The following is a 16587-nucleotide window of genomic DNA, read 5'->3' on the forward strand; positions in this document are numbered from 1 at the left end:
AGCAAATTGAAAGTTAAAACAAAGCAGATCAGTCCATTCTCCCTTTTCATTAAAGACAGTTTTCTACAACAAAGTCTAGGAAAGGGGTGCTGCACCGGTCTCATAAGTGCCTAGTAATTCTGGGGAAGATTTTCATGTAAAACCAGGTTATAATAAATCATCCCCAGTTTTGGGTACTTAAGGAGGACTTCCACTTAAAGGAAGTAGATCTAACATCATATTATTAATCAGAACCAGCCACAAAATTTGCAGGGCATAGTGAAAAATGAAAATGCGGGACCCTTCATTAAAAAAAAATATTTCAAATTTCAAGATAATGACAGCAGGCCATTAAATTGGCTCTGTTATTAATAGTCCATAGTGTCAAAATTCTAATATTTTTAAATTGAATGGTAGCCTCAGGCACTACAATGACCGTGAGCTTTGTGCTTTGTTTATTCTGGTATAGTTATAAAGGGATCATCTTAAATCACAATCAGCTTTTTCAAAAGAGTGTAAGTTCTTGGTGTGATTTCCTTCAAAAATAAAAACAATAAGCAAAAATGGTCAACTGTTGAAATTATCCTATAATTTAAATACAATTTTGAACAATAAAGTCTCAAATATATTTTATTGTCATTTTGTATTGTTTATCATATTCCTGGCAAAAACTATTTGGAGTGAATTACACTTTCACAGATTATACTTTGGTAAAAGTAAAGGCTCAATTACATAATACTACTTTTATGTCCTTATAAAAATTGTTTTGCATTAGTATATGTGCTCAGAGTCTACACTTAAGGGCTGGTAATGTTTCTCTCAAATACTTTTTTATACCTTTTCCAATTTTGGATTTATTTCTTCCTTGCTCTATCTAGGGTTTCTATCTTAAGAGCAAATAACTGTTCGAGAAATTAACTGAGTTTGGAATTTCTGCACTGTCATTCCAAATAGTGCTAATTGGATTTAGTGAATAAGGGTCTTCCTTCTCATTAATAAATGATGGAGCTGCTATGCCCACAGCACCGGCAGGGATTCAATAACTCTTTGCTCTAACTCAAAAATGGCTCTTCTGGGCGTCTAATTCAATAGACTGTTACAAAAAAAGTCCTTAAAACCCCCAAATTTAAGATAGATGATGCAAACTAAAAACTAACCAATCCTAGAAAGAGATGACTCACCTGTTCAATATCATTGTTCTTCCGTGATTTGTATATGAATTCCCCAATAGCTACAAAGACAGAAAGGACCAGTCCAGCAGCCAGAACAATGAAGATGCCCCCAATATTTTCTACTCCCAGAGCACTGGCCTCTTTGTTGTCTTCCTCGGGGCAGCCATTCCCACGCCACCACTTCTCCTTCATCATGTGCAACTTCCCTTCTTCTTGCAGTTGAAGAATAGCAATCGTAATTTTATCCCGGTAAGGAGAGCCTGAGAGTGAAGTCATTGGTCATGAAAATGTTAAAGAAGACATCAGAAAGTATTTTTGTCTTAGCGGTAACCACTTTATGGTTGTTATGAAACCCCAATCCACAAATCAAGTAGCGAAGGGCAGGAAAGTTCAATCCTGTATTTTGAAGGCTCTAAATAATTAGAAAGGGGATACCTGACATATTAAGATTAACTCTGACCCAGACTGTTGGCTCCTTTTAAATAAGGAAAACTAAATTAGGAATTCCGTGACATAGGTCTGTTTCTGCTGAGTTTGTCATGAGTCTCTTCCTACTTCAAAAAATTTTGTTACTTAGATTCTACTTTTTCTAGGCCCTTGGTTATCTCATATTGTGACTGAGCATTGCTAGATGACCAACAGTGCCATTTCCTCTTCTTCCTAGGGGCGTAACTAGACATTTTCTGCTCTCCCTTAAAGTTCAGTATGGTCATGTGACTGATTTCTAGCCAATGGGAGCTAAGGAGATTTTTGACATTTCCAGTCTTATGCCATAAATCTTACCAACTTGATCTATTCTTTCTCTTTCCCTTTTCCCAAATACACAGCAAGAAAAAAAGGATTTCAAGTCACTAGGGTTGGTGGAACTACAAAATGGAAGAAACTTGGGTCCCAGAATGACTGCATAAAGTAGAGCCTCTTTCAATCCACATTGGACTATGACAAGATCAACATTTACTGTGTAAGCTACTGAAAATGTGTAGATCTTGGTTATATCTGTTAATCCATACTGATGCATGCACCTATTAAGATGAACTCAAGAGTAAGTTTTGAATAATTCAAAGGTCCTACAAATTTCAGTTAGGTTTGGAAAATTTGCAAGGACTTTATTGACATTATGTATACTCTATCTTCTAGTAATGCTATTGAACTTTTAATTATGTAAGGGTTGGAAAGTGCCAAAATCTATTTGTAAGCATAGCTTCTCAATAGTGGATTTCTGTTAATCAATTCAAGGGAAGAGACAAAGTAAGATTCTTTTATTCAATTTCCCCTTGCATGCTAAGAATTTTTGTTAGTATTTCTTATACTTAGTAGGAAAGTAGTACACTCTGGCTCTCTCTATTTGCAAACTTTAAAGTCTTTTTTGGGAGAAGCAAATTGATAAATGAGGTACCTTAGGACTAGAAGAAATATTAGAAATGACATAGTCCAGTCCACTTGTTTTAGAATTGGAAAATTTAGGACCTGAAACTATGAGTGAAGCTAATAGTTACTGACAGAGCCAAGAATCAAACTCAATTCTCCTTATTTCTTAGTTCTCAGTGTTCTTTTCATGAACGTGTTCCCATACCACCTCTCCCATCCCCACATATGCCTTTTGTATCATGGCATGATTGAAGGTAGAAAACCAAAGGGTTAACATTTATGACATTAGTCATTTATTTTCCTCCTAAAACTTTCTAAATTAATTTTCAGCACTTAAGGTCAAATTTAAAAGAGAAGTATAGCACTTTGGAGTGAGATCATGGCTTGTTAGTTAAGAGAATGGATTTTTGGTGAAAAAAATGGGTCTTGTAAGCTAAATTAAAAGGTATTGGCTGTTTGCTTAAACATCCCCTGAATAATGGCTAGTGTCAAAATTAGCACCATTAATATACCCATAGCAGGTGAGCAATTAAGTAAACCAGGAGCATTTTGCTTTAATGTACATGCAAGTGCTTTGAAGAGTATAAGAATGATTCTTATGTTAGTGGTTACAGTAGTAAGCATAGCAGTATACACAGTGGGCACTCCATAAATGCTGACTGACACTCTCCTCCTGCCTTCAGGCTGCACAATACCTAAAACATTTCAGACAGATAGGAAGTTGATCTCTGTTTAAAGTTGGTCTCTAAGAAAGGTAATTTCCAGCCTCCTGGCAACCTGTTTAAATCTTAACTGCTCTCATTCTCTTGGAGTTTTGTTTTAAATCCCTCAGGAGGTACATTTCCAGAACTTCTGTCCTGAGTGTCTCTAAGAAGGAATGTCTTTAACTTTGTGTTGTGACTGATCCAACTTTGCCAATCTTTGACCACAGAGCAAAGTTTGGAGACTTAAGGCAGTCAGTCAGGGCAAGACTAGAAGTGTGCAGAGAATTTTAAAATATCTGGATGTATTTTAGCTTCAGTTTTTGTTGTTGTTGCTTAAATGGACTGAATAACATCAGAAGTGATTTATTATGCCACTTGAAAAAATATACATGCATATCCACAGATCTTCCTAAATAGCAACTGATCTTTCTTAAAGAGTCAATTCATCATAGAGGAAACATCTCACAAATTTTTCCAACAGCTGTATTCCCAATGGATGTATTCTCTCTGAGGTCTGCCATCTGTTTCAATTATTCCTTCATTGTTTTTGGTATAAAAGCATGACACGTTTATAACCACTATGAAAAATCCCTGAAGTGTATTTCTTTTCATCTAGGAAGTGGGGGAAAGGCTCTTTAACTTTGAAACTTGGGTGAGGTTGGCAAAAAAGAGAATGAACAGGTACATTCAGATCTCTGTCCTCTCTATAAAACGTAGGGACACTGGGTCTGCCTCATTCACATGCAGCAGGCAGTGATTTTCAAAGCGCTGCACTCATTTAGGAGAGTTGCCGAAAGAAGCCTATTGTCTCTTCCTGCCCCTCAACTTTATGTTACTCACCATATTCTCAGAAATTTTAACTTTTGAGTTATATTCCATTCTGCAGAAGGAATGCCAATTCAAAGTCTCACGTTAAAGTGGGAATGTTCTCAGGAAAAGAGATACACGTTGTTATTTTCTATCATTATTCCTAGACGAGAAATTTGGTGGCAAAAAAGTGTGTTGAAAAGTGGTGGGGGGTAGGGTTATGGGGTGGAAGATGGAACAGTAAAAGGGCAGTTTTTGACTTTGTAATTTAGTTAAGAGATGGTTCTATTAAGAAACTATGGTTGCTCCTCCAAGGAGATCCAGACTATATTATAGGCAATCTTAGTGTCTTGATTCTGCAAAGATTTAGGCAAAGGGACTCACTCCTGATGTTCTTGTCTGACTTAGGGTCCATTTAACTAAAATCAGCAGTGATGAGATATAAAAAATAGCTTCTGTCTAACTTCCCACACCCCTATTATCTAAAATGATGTGGAAAAGCATGGTTAGGGAGATAGGACATTGTCTTTAAAGTCAAAAAGAGTCATAATGTCCTTTTAGTTAGTGCTTAACTGTCCCACTGGGCTCCCTGCAGAACATGTTGACTAAATTATAGAAGAGTTTACCACTTGGGGAAAAATATGCACTTCATTAGTAATATTGGTTTTCCATTAGGAAAAGTTATTGGAAATAAAGGAGCAAAAGGTAGTCATAGAACCCCTAGACCAATCATTCTGAGGAAGATTTATTTAGATGATGTACATGATAACAATAATAATAAAGTTAATTTCTCTATAATGTGTATTTCTAACACCAGATAGATAGGGAGTCAGATTGGTTGTGTATTCACAGTAAATGTTGAAAATAGTTGACCTTTATCTGATGAATTAAATTAGTATTAATTGAAAGTTGCATATGGGATATATAATCTTTTTCTTAATGATTTTGTTGCCAAATAAAAGCATCAGGACAGTTTACCTATAATCTGGATTTTTTTTTTAATTTTCCTTGAAAAATGAAATATCTGACAATCTTGTAGTCAAATTCCCACATGTCCGCAACCGTCTGACCTGAAACACAGCTGCCTCTTTTAGGTAAGTCATGTGGTCTCTGGTTGCCACCGTTCCCTCCCGCCTCCTGGTGCAGACAAGCTTTACTCACTTTTGATACCTGCTCTGCCTCTGTAAGTGTTTCATTTTATGATTCCTGCCTGATATTGGCGGTCAAACTGGATAATCCCTTTTAAACAACAAAAATAATAATACAAAAAAGCAAATCCTATCTACCTTGAGCCCTTAATCATCTGGCTTTACTGTAACTATTTCTGGACTAGCCCAATGGCCTGGATGATCCCTGGCTCCTCTCCTTTGGAATGTTTATCAGGTTACCAACGACTCACTGGAGAAGAGCAGGTTGCCACTATACCAGAGTCTTATACAACACAGTTTTCTGTAGAGAGGGAAACAGTAGAGAGGGAGTTTTCTATAGAGAAGGAATCAGTAATGGCCCTTGAACATAGAATATTCTATTCGTGTCTATTACAGACATGCAAGAAGACATTGTTGTATGGGTCTGGATACCTACAAGGCAGTAAGATTCCTCAAGAGAGCAGTGGGACAGAACTAAGGAATATTTGGAGATTTTTAGATAGTTGTTGTTGATTGAATCTAACATATTGCCTGAGAAAATTATAATTGTAATATAATCTTTATCCCTTTTCTTTTGACTGATATAGCCTTGCTTTTTCATCTATTGATATGGAATACTAGTCCTTTAACTTTTGCCACTTGAATTTAGAGTCAATTTTCTTTTATTCTAATATAATTCAATGCAGAAAAATACATAAGCACATATAGGTATTGAATAAAATAGTATAAAGTGGATTAATTAGAAAGATAGTCCCTTTAAGATATTTCTTTGGGATAAAATGAAAGACATCTATATGCTCTTAAACAGTTATGTATTGGTAAAACTTGAAAGAAATATTGGTTACAGTGCATTAAGTTACATATCAGGAAACCTTCAAGTCAGGCTATGCCTTTGATCTATATGGACATTTCTCTTATTTATTAGCCCACGAAAGACATCATAGTCTACTAAGAATTTGGAATACTGAACTCTGACCCTATTCCCTTCCATATTTGTAACTGACATTCACCATCTCAGTCTTGGCCAATGTCTGCCCCTCTTACCAATTGGCGTTCCCACTCCGTAACCTTTGGAGTCAATGAGGCCCCCAATCTGAGTGAGGTTGCAGTTTCTCTGCGTCACATACTCAATGCTGGTGGACTCCATCAGCAGGGCATAGTCGGTGGTGAGCACCCGCTGGATGCCCTCATCACTGTTTTTGATCAGTGCAGTCTGCTGCCTGCTGCTCATGAAAGCCCACATCTTCTCGTAGGTGGATATCTTTGATTTCTGCAGGGAAAGAAAGCACAGCCACCAGCAGAAGAGTGCTGAAAAAAATATGGCCTAAAGCTATCCTAAATCCTAGTGGTTCAAATAATACAGGAAGATTGTTCCCTTGCAGGTGGAGAACTGAGATGGATAAACCCGGGGCTTCAGTTTGGTAGCTGAGAAGGGCCCTATTCACTACAGGAAAACACGTGGAGGCACAGAGGCAGCCACTGAGGAAAAGGAGACCTTGGCTGATCCATATAAGACATTAGCTCAAGGTCTTTTCATTGCTTTCGGTGGGGGAAGAAAGAACATTGCTACCAATAACTGCACTTGCCTAACGAAATGTGGCCACTTAAGAACAAGCCATCGTGGCTCACTGGGCCACCGGGTGAATAGCTCACTCCAGGACTCTACTCATTAACTCCATTTCCTTCTAAACACTCAACGTCAACAAGCATTGTTTTTCTGTTTGAAGGCATGTAGTTTTCAATCTCCGATCCAGCGTACTTTTGCTGGGAAAAGCCCTGGGATAAATCACTGTCTTTCTCTGCTTCAGTTGTAAACAAAAATTGCCATTTACTCTTTTCTAAATAACCTAGAATGTAAATGCTCTTTTCAAATAAAAATTCATATCAGAAAACTACTCATACTGTATTTATATTTTTATATGTACAATTTTAATTGCAATCATATTAAAATACAGCAATGAGAGCTGCATATCCCATTTCAAAGTGTTCTGTAAGTTTGTCTTTTCCCATATTCTTCAGGTTTCTGATAGGTTAAATAATAAACTACACGTATGTTATGTAATATATGCATCTTTACATACATCTGTGCATCTATGCATATATATACTACCTCATTATCTTACTTTTTGATGGTTAGAATATACTGCCTAAATGTTCATATTGCTTAGATATGAATTTTCTATTCTTTTGAATAGTGATTTATGTTTAGACATTGTGCATTTTACATAGCAATTTCCATATAGTTTCAATTTTTTTTCCGAATTTATCTTCATTTGCATCAAACTCCTCTCCATTTATTTCAAAGATGAAAGCTGTTATGGGAATTACTGATATTTTTAAGCTAACCCCAATTCTCATGCATGTACATTGTGCTCACACACGTTAGACAGATTCCGTGGCAGGCATAAGATGTATCATCTCATGAGGGCAGAGAAGCTTAAAACATGATTTTGGGCCATAAGCAATAGATGGAATACCTGTGGAGCCAACTCTATCGTGGTTATTCATGCTCAAGTGTTCCTGGGGGCTCACTCAATTCCTAACTCTATTTAAGATCTGGGCTAATACTGTAGGCTTTATGAGTTAGGGGAGGACAGATGGCTTTATTTTGGATTGTTAGGCATTTGAAAAGCCCCCTGAGAAAGGTCTTGTGAGACAAATAACAGCTCAATAAACAATACCTTACAGGTATTGTTATTTTATGGGGCCCATTCTGTCATGATGAAGCCCCTGTGAGTTACTCCTCAACCCCAGAGACATCTGCAAATTGGAGCTCATATCTCCATGAGAAAGGTACGTTTTGGGGGTTAGGGTTAGTGCCTCATTTGTTGTATGATTTCATCCTTGCCAAGGCTGATAATGCTAAACTTATAATAAAGAGCTACTCATACAAGTGTAGGAAGGTCAGTCTGTCTTTTGGCAGTAAATGCAATGTTGGGGAAATTATTCCTCCATCAGGAAACTACCTTAAGGGAAAATAATTTTCTTTGAAGTATAAAATTTTAAAGTTGTTAGAGACTTTAGAGAGCAGCTCACTCACACTGCTGCTTTCACAGTGGAGGAAGTTTTGGTCTGGAAGTTTTGGTGACTTCAAAAATCACAAGGCAAATTAATATCAGAGCTAATCTTGGACCCCAGAAACCCCCAATTTCTAGTTCAATGCTCTTTCCACTGTCCTATGCTGATTTGGGGGAGGTGGATGTCTATGTTGCCTAAATTCTTTTGAGAATGATTTTAAACTTATTTGATCAACAGTATAAAAATACAGCTTATTTTCAAGGACTCACATTATTCTCTGAGGCAGTTTGCTATTAATAGTCTCATGTCAATACAATACAAAATAGGAATCAGCCTCTATGTAAAAAAATCACAAAACATTAATTTTTTTCACCATATTTAAATTTTCTTAAAATGAATGTTGTAAATAGAAGATTGGATTTTTGGTTTATGAAAGTCAAGGACAAAACAAAGTAAATGGTCAGTTTATCCTTAGTAAGTGGACAAAGTGTGGGGAGTCCTTTAATGCAGCAGTCCCCAACCCTTTTGGCACCAGGGACAGTTTTCATGGAAGACAATGTTTCCATGGACCGGGGGCGGGAGGATGGTTTCAGGATGATTCAAACACATTACATTTATTGTGCACTTTATTTCTATTATTATTACATTGTAATATATAAGGAAATAATTATACAACTCACCACAGGTTGGGGACCCCTGCTTTAAGGCATCCAGGGAATTGAAGGGCACGGAAGGGGATAAAAAGATTCTACTCTAAACCTACGCAGCTGTTGTGGAGTCCCTACCAGGTGTGGTTCTCAAATTATCAGAAATCTATGGAATGTTCAATCCATGGCTGACGTAGCCACAGTCCTACTGGGCATGACTAGAATGGAGGTCAGACCGCACGTGACTCACCATGTGAGTACCCAACAGCACTCACAGGAGAAGAGAGACCAAGAGCTTACAGCCACCGTAATATTCAACAGCTGCAACATTTCTGAACTCTTACTCTCAGTTTTTTCCCTTATCTTGTCACAGCTTGGTAACAGAATATTTCCAAAGCGAGCATGTTCTTCACACTACAATTTAAGGAACACTGCTCTGTGGAGTGGAGGAGATCATTTATTTAAATCCAACAATATCCACTTCTTGCGTCTTAGAGTAGAAGGTTGTTTGAGGCCTGACCTCTCCAAAGAGCTACAGGGGAAATCTAGTTGGTATGGACCCCTTTGAAACAGGGAAGGTAGAATCTTCTCTCTGTAAGAAAACTGTTATGTGGTAGGGGACTTGGTTAAGCTGAAGGTGTAGGAACCATTATAAAGTCCTTTGACCCCTTGCTCTTCTTGCCCCAGCCTGATAATGGTAAATATAATGGGTGAAACAAGAGCACCCCTCTGCTTTCATTTTAAGTTCTCGTTCATCATTTAGAATGTTCGCTGTAGTGGGGCTCCGTTTTATTCCACATATAGAACTGTAGGCTCCTTGAGATGCTAGGGAGCTTACAGTTCACAGGAAGACCCAAAATATGCCAAGGAATAATCTTTTTAGTAGTTAGAAATATCTGTAGACAGCTCGAGCACCTTAGAATACAGTGAGTTTTCTGCCACTGGACACTTACAGAGAGAACTTCATGCTTAGAAGAATTTCATGTAAGGATCCCTCATCCCTCAAGTTCTACTCTCTAGACCAACCCCTTAGTGATACAAAGAAGGTCACAGTTGTTTAATGAAAGGACCAGTAAAGAATTGAGGGCTCTTTGCTCCTGTCTCCTGAGTTCCATCTACTGTCAGGCCATGCTCAGTAATGTTGATTTTTTTTGTTAGATCAAAAAGTGGCATTTGGGGAGTAGTTAAATTACATGTATTATTTTTCAACAGAATTTTTCGTGTTTATGACACAAATTTTAATAATTCTTAAAAATAGGATTATACTTCATGGAAAATTATCATAAATTTTAAAAGACCAAGCAGACTGTGTGAATGACAGCCTGAGTGTTTTTGCATTTCTAGATCATGCAGTCCCAGCTAGCCTGCTAAATCACTCTAAATAATATATATTTTAAAACAGAAATAGCAATTGCTTCTCATTTCACTGGATGTGTCAAAAGTTAATTAGAATATTTGGAATGTCTCTGAGCTTCTTAGCAAAAGTTCTAAAACTGAAAAAGCCTCATTTATTAAATCTGAAAAATTTATTTAATCTTTTTTTAATTCTGAGAGGCATCCAGTTTAGATAAATTCATTTCGTCTGTTTAAACCTGATTATGTGTCTATCCTGATGCTGATGAGACATTGTTGGCAAAGAATAAGCATTTTTCATCTGAAATCTGTTATAGGGAGTATTATTGTATCAATGTTTGATGACCATTATTTATTTGTCTCTCATTTTCACCTATAATGTATGTAGATCAAACACTGACTCAGAAATAGTTTAAAATGTGTCTGTCGGAAGTTAAAAATTGCTTATCGAAAATAGTAATAACAACCAGCACATGCATTGTCTACTGTGTACCAAGGACTATTTTAAGCACTTTGTGTGCATTAATTAATTTATTTTTCAAAATAATCATATGACAGAGGTACCATTATTATTTCTCTTTTATAGATGAGGAAATAGAAGACGGCATGAAGAAATGATGAAGCCAGGATTTGTTCCCAGTAATCTGGTTCTAGGGTTTGTGTTCTTAACCAGTGAGGAATTAACTATTTGTTTTAATACACAGACCATCAGACTCGTGGCTTGACCAATGTTGCAATGGGAATAAAAAATTTTCTAAGGAAATAATTGAAGTAAGTAGCTGTGACATCTTTCTATATCATAGCTAGAGCTGTTGCAACTCTGGCACTCATCATATAATGTACACAAACTATTTAAACGTGACTTTTACCAGCTTACACGTGTTTAGACAAAAATGTAGATAGTGTTTTGGGAAGGGCAACAGTTGGAACCTGAACAGAATGTGGATATTGTTTATAATTTGTTCTTTCCTTTAACAGTATTTTGCCTTCCATATAGTTTCACTGTCTTTAGTTTCAGGCTTTCTGCTATAGGATGTGAGGTATGTGGAGATTCTGGGTTGCTGTATGTTCTCAAGATAGGCAGAACCCCCATTTTATTGAAATATCTCTCTACTGTTTCATTTTTATTGAAATAAACATAATTTATCACATTATTTTTTCAACCACATTATAAGGCTTCTACAGTGGGATGTATAATAATATTATTCAATAGAATCAATAATCACACCATTCTATTTCACACTAATATGTCTGAAGATTTTATTTATAGATCTGGGTTTATGAATGGTTATTTTTACATCTATCCATGACTCCACACATTTATGTACACATTGGGAATAAATTATTGATATTTTATCTTTGTTACCTTATTAAAAGTGATCTTATAAATATGGTAAATATATGCACACTAACAGATGAAATATTAAAACAATTACATTTTAAAATCTCCAGTTTTCTTTTACTTTATATAAATCCTGATCTAAGAAAACCTTAGAAATCAACCAAAGACATAGAAATCATCTATCTAAAAATTCACATTTGTGAAACAGATACATCAGAGGTGAATAGTTGCCTTAAAACAGTAATTTCTTCTAACACGATTAATATGTTATTTGATTAAGTAATAAATTCTCATGCTATTTTAAAAATATGATTTAATTTACAAAGTCACTTTGAAGGAAGACTATCAGGAGAAAATATTTACAGAGAAGTGAGGATCCTCTTTCAAATGTGTATAATATGAATACTGTAGTCAATTGTGCTCTTATCTTGAATTAATAGAAAGCTATGTCACTTGACAATTCTAGGTTTTAAAAATTTGTGAATTCCCTTTAGAAAATCCCCTCAGTGGGATTTAAACACTTTTCCTAAAATATGTTTCATGTTTTTCTCCTGTCTGGAATTAAAGATCATTCCATTACAGGCAACACATCAGCCTTTGAAAAAGGTTAACTTAAATTGACCTCACGGATTTCTTCCCAAACAAATACATTTTTAACCTACAGAGATCTAACATTTCTGACATTGATGATAAAATTAGCTATATTTTTCAAACACAAGCTAGTAACTCTTATGTGAAGAGTGCCTTCCTATGCAGAGAACTTTGAGAAATGTCTTTCATCTTGTGCTTCCTGACATGGTTATTTCTGTCTGAAATCTGCCTCCCCACAATGGCTCACTGCTTCAGTCCCACTGGTGCAGTGCTCAGTAACTTCCTTGAAATGTCTTTCGGGTTGATGACAACACCTAACCACTCCCTGGAAGGAGATTATAAAGGTCAGAGAGTCCCTTATTCCCACAGCTGGTCCAAAGTCCCTAGACCATGAAAGCCGGAAATGACAAGTCTCTTATGATGTTTTAAAACCTATTTTATCCAAGTCATTTTAGACTGAATCATGATCTAATCTGTGTAATCCTCTGGCTTGAGTCTGGGAGGACGGTGATTTGTTACAAGGCAAACGTCTACTGAAAAGTATTTCTTACATGAGTATTTTATAGCCAATTTGGCTCACAAGGAATTCTTTTGAAGCCACCACGCCACCACTTCCTGCCTGCACAACGCATGATGCTTAGCTACATGTTGCATTGTATTTAACAGGCTGTTCAGATCGTCAAGCCTTGCACATGATTTTATACCTTGTCCCCTCCTATCTCTTGAAAGTGACAACCTCAGTGCCGGCCATAACGGGATCCTGGAAAAAATATAAATTAAGCTGAATTAAACTGAACTGCCTCACTCTGCTCCTTGGCTGAATTATAAGAGCAGCCTCACCATCTGTTGCCTACCTACCCATCTGGGAAGTGGTTCTGCAAATGCAGTATATGTGCTCAGGAAAGGCTCCTAAGGTGTAGCGTCTTTGTCTGGCTAGGCCTCCAAAAGTCTTTGAGATCTTGGGCACTGACGCTTCCTCTGGACATTTCTGTCTTTTAGCAGAAGGCACACATTACAGAGATTACAGACAGCAAGGAAGCTGAACAAAGACCAAACTATTTTTAAATCTAAAAGGATTGAAAAATAGGACTAATAGCTAGAGGCAAGGGTCAGATGATAACAGTGATGATGTTGGTGAGAGTTATAATATCTAACTTTTTTATTGCTTACAATTTGCCAAGTAGTAGTGTAAGCGTATTACCTCTATTAAGTCATTAAATCCTTAAAGTAATCTTATGAGTTAGAGATTTTCCTCAATTTATAGACTGGAAAATCGAGGTACAGGGAGTTTAAGTAACTTGCCAAGGTCTACACAACTAATGAACAGTAGAGTCAGGACTTAAGCCCAGGCTGTCTGGTACCAGACCCTGCCATGTGAAGCACTTCACTGTAGGTTTTAATTTTTAATTTGTATGCCAGCATTTGATGTTAGTCATATCTCCCGGGAAGTTTGGCTGATATTCCTAATCTCTGAACCACGAGCTAAAATCACCATCTTCCTAGCCGTTGGTTCACAAGGGGCATTGAGAAATCCTTTCTTTCAGGCCTCAGATGGTTCTGAGACTTTTCTATGACGATATTTTCTTCATCTAGGAGAAAAATTGACTTGCTACATTGTCACTGTGAGACCAAAGTTTGGACTATCCCATTTTTCCATAAGGTAATTAATGGAATTACAGCAAAGAGAAAGAACAGAGCTTTTGTACATTTTTGACTTTCTATGAGAGATAGAGAAAACCAGTATCTTAGTACTCAATTTCTGAAAGGAACGGTTGTAATTGGGTGTCAATGCTCTCAGTTTTCTTGTGTATAAAAGAGGGAAATAGGTCATGTCAGCCCTAGAGGAGATGGACCTGAGTTGTATTCACAGAGCTTGGCTGTGAACCAGGTGATCGGTGATCTCTTTTTCTACCTCCTCAAATGCTGGAGATGGTCCCAGGGTGTTGGGAGGGCAGGGAAAGCCTTTACTGTTAAGACTTTTGAAACAGTTGAAAGGACCAAGCAATTCACCAGCAGAAAACAAAGAAACCCAATATAGTTAATATTGTATTATTAATTAATATTATCCCAAGTAAAAATAAAAGGGATTTTGTTGAAAAATTATCTTAAACAGAGCCTGTTGAAGTTCTGAATTATTAATACACTGACTTATAAACACAGCCCATTAACTGATTAAAGGCCGATCCCCTGATATTCAGGGAAGAATTTCCTGAAATATCTCCAACAGGACCTGGGAAGTTGATGGAAAGTTCTGCTTCCCTTTGACCTTGTCCACCTAATTGGCCTTGTGGTGACTAACACACACCCTTTAACCAACAGGCTATTATATTTTCCATAGTGTTTAAGGCTGTAAGGCTCAGAGTCCTGATGACATTGTGAAAATGCAACATTTAATAAGCATCATTAGCTGAGTGATCTTGGCCACGAAACTTAGTGTTGTTCTTTTCTTTATGGACAAGTTCAGCTAGAATCTCTGGATACCCAGCTAAAGCTTCATTAAAGTATATGGAATTAGATTTATGATTTAGTCCTATTCTCTTGGGTAAATATAGTCCTTGATGATCAATGTTGTTCCACACATAAATGATGCAATGAAGGAAAACTGTTACAGCCTCCCCTGGCTCAACGTGTATTATTTTAACCTAACACTTGCTTTAAAAATCTCAATTTATTCCTCCAGCCTTACATGAATTCAGATGGTGGATCATGGAAACTCATCTGGGATATCTTAAAAAAACATAAATTTTGTTTTTTTTCATATTGAGAATTGAATATGCAAAATCTGAAATCTAAAGTGTTAGGCTGACTGCAAGAATAGCAAGGGCTAGGAGAAAAAGTCAACGGATTTTGACTGAAATTTCAGTGAACAGCTTCTGGCTACACTTTTCAAGGAGAAATTTCACTAAGAACATCCTCTGCTTGTGGTCCAGAGACCAAATGAGAGAGATTAGTATATTTTGTTTGATCACGGATTTTGGTAGTGTCTGTAGCCCTTTCCTCCTTGCCACTGGCCATTCTTTGTAAAATGATCAAGTCAACCAGATTGAAAGTAAAAAGAAAGGTTTCTACCATTTGAGTGCTGCCAGAGGGGCACTGTTTTTCTGGGAACAAAAACACTTTAAGTTACACTGTGTGTGATAAGAAAACATTTCTCATTAGAAGTTTCTTTGTGATTGAGTGGACATGGGACCCTTCTGAGCCAACAACTGATCAGAATGTGCTGGGTTAAATTAGGCAAATGCACTTTTCCTTCTTCATTCTACAGCCCACAAGAGGTTATTGTCTTTAATTAAGAGAGAACAGGAAGGAGAAGCCCGCGTGGCACAGCAGGGGTTAACGTGAAGCCAGGTCAGGACTGAATCTTTGTGACCATAACTGCTGTCACTCAGTGACTCAGGGTGAAACTACCCTGAGAGCTAAAAGGCTGAAGCGATTTTTTTCCTTGTAGAATAATCCTGCTTAAGAATCCTGAGTGTGCATATCCCTCTGAAGATTTCTGACAGCTTGCCTGCCTCGAGGGGAAGACAAAATCGGATTTAGTCCTTGTTCTCTTTTTGCAAATAAATTCTTTCTTGATAAATATGGTTGCCAGGCCACAAGCTAACGTGTAACACGAGAAACGAATGTCTCTTCCTGTGTGGGTCTCTATGTATCCATCCACCTCTCTCTCCCTCCCTCTTTCCTGCCCTCCTTCCTTCCCTCTCTCCTTCACCCTCTCCCTCTCTCTCTGATAAAGTTGCTTCTCTCAGATAGAATTCCCTCATGCGTTTGTTCATTCATTGAAAACCTAGTTTTTGAGTGCCTATTATGTGCCATGCACTGTTTTAGGTTCTGGTGACATAATGGCAAACAAAACAAAACAGACCAAGTCTCTAACCTCAAGGAGCTTACTTTCTAGAACCCTCTGAAGTTTGATTGAACCCTGGCTCTTCCGTTGCTAGCTTTGAGACTTTGGAGCAAGTTACCTAACCTCTCTGTTCTTCATTTTCCTCACCAGTGGGGATAATACTAGTACTTATCTCAATTTAATCCTTTTTAAGGATAAAATGAGATAATATATGTAAAGTATTTAGAAACAGAATGTGTGGCTCGGGGTTAGTGCACAGTGCAGAGTGTGATTTTCAGTGATGCTGCTTGTATTATCGTCACATTCTTTCTTTCTGAGGTGTTTATTGCCTCATCGTTTGGTGACCTGAGAGAATAGTTTCCTTTGTGCCCTATTTTTGGGACCAGAGAGCAAGCAAGAGCCCTCTGAAAAAATGCCCAGGGAGCAGTGGTTTTGAGAGCAGCACATGCCTGTCTGGAAGTGTGTTATCCAAGCATGTCTTAGTGCAGTCACCCCAGGGGCCTGCCAGGAAAAATGAGAGTGAGTACTCTGTATGTGTAAAGAGGTGTCTAAGCAAAAACAAATCAAAATGAGTTTGAGACACACTTTGTAAGTACAGGTTGAGTATACCT

At 37.3% G+C, this 16587-nt stretch overlaps 1 protein-coding gene across 9 annotated transcripts in view; it reads right to left on the reverse strand.

The window, feature by feature from the left end:
* Window positions 1–16587, reverse strand: part of GRIK1 (glutamate ionotropic receptor kainate type subunit 1) — a 378899-nt gene that overhangs the window by 16276 nt on the left and 346036 nt on the right. For all 9 annotated transcript variants that reach the window (XM_045540531.1, XM_045540530.1, XM_045540527.1 and 6 more), the window contains 2 exons: window positions 6223–6448; window positions 1161–1411 (listed from right to left, as the gene is read on the reverse strand). In XM_045540531.1, the coding sequence (XP_045396487.1) occupies window positions 1161–1411; window positions 6223–6448 (477 nt within the window). The remainder of the gene's footprint in view (window positions 1–1160; window positions 1412–6222; window positions 6449–16587) is intronic.

This window comes from Lemur catta, chromosome 1 (genome assembly GCF_020740605.2).
Source record: "Lemur catta isolate mLemCat1 chromosome 1, mLemCat1.pri, whole genome shotgun sequence".
In the NCBI taxonomy this organism is placed as follows: domain Eukaryota; kingdom Metazoa; phylum Chordata; class Mammalia; order Primates; family Lemuridae; genus Lemur; species Lemur catta.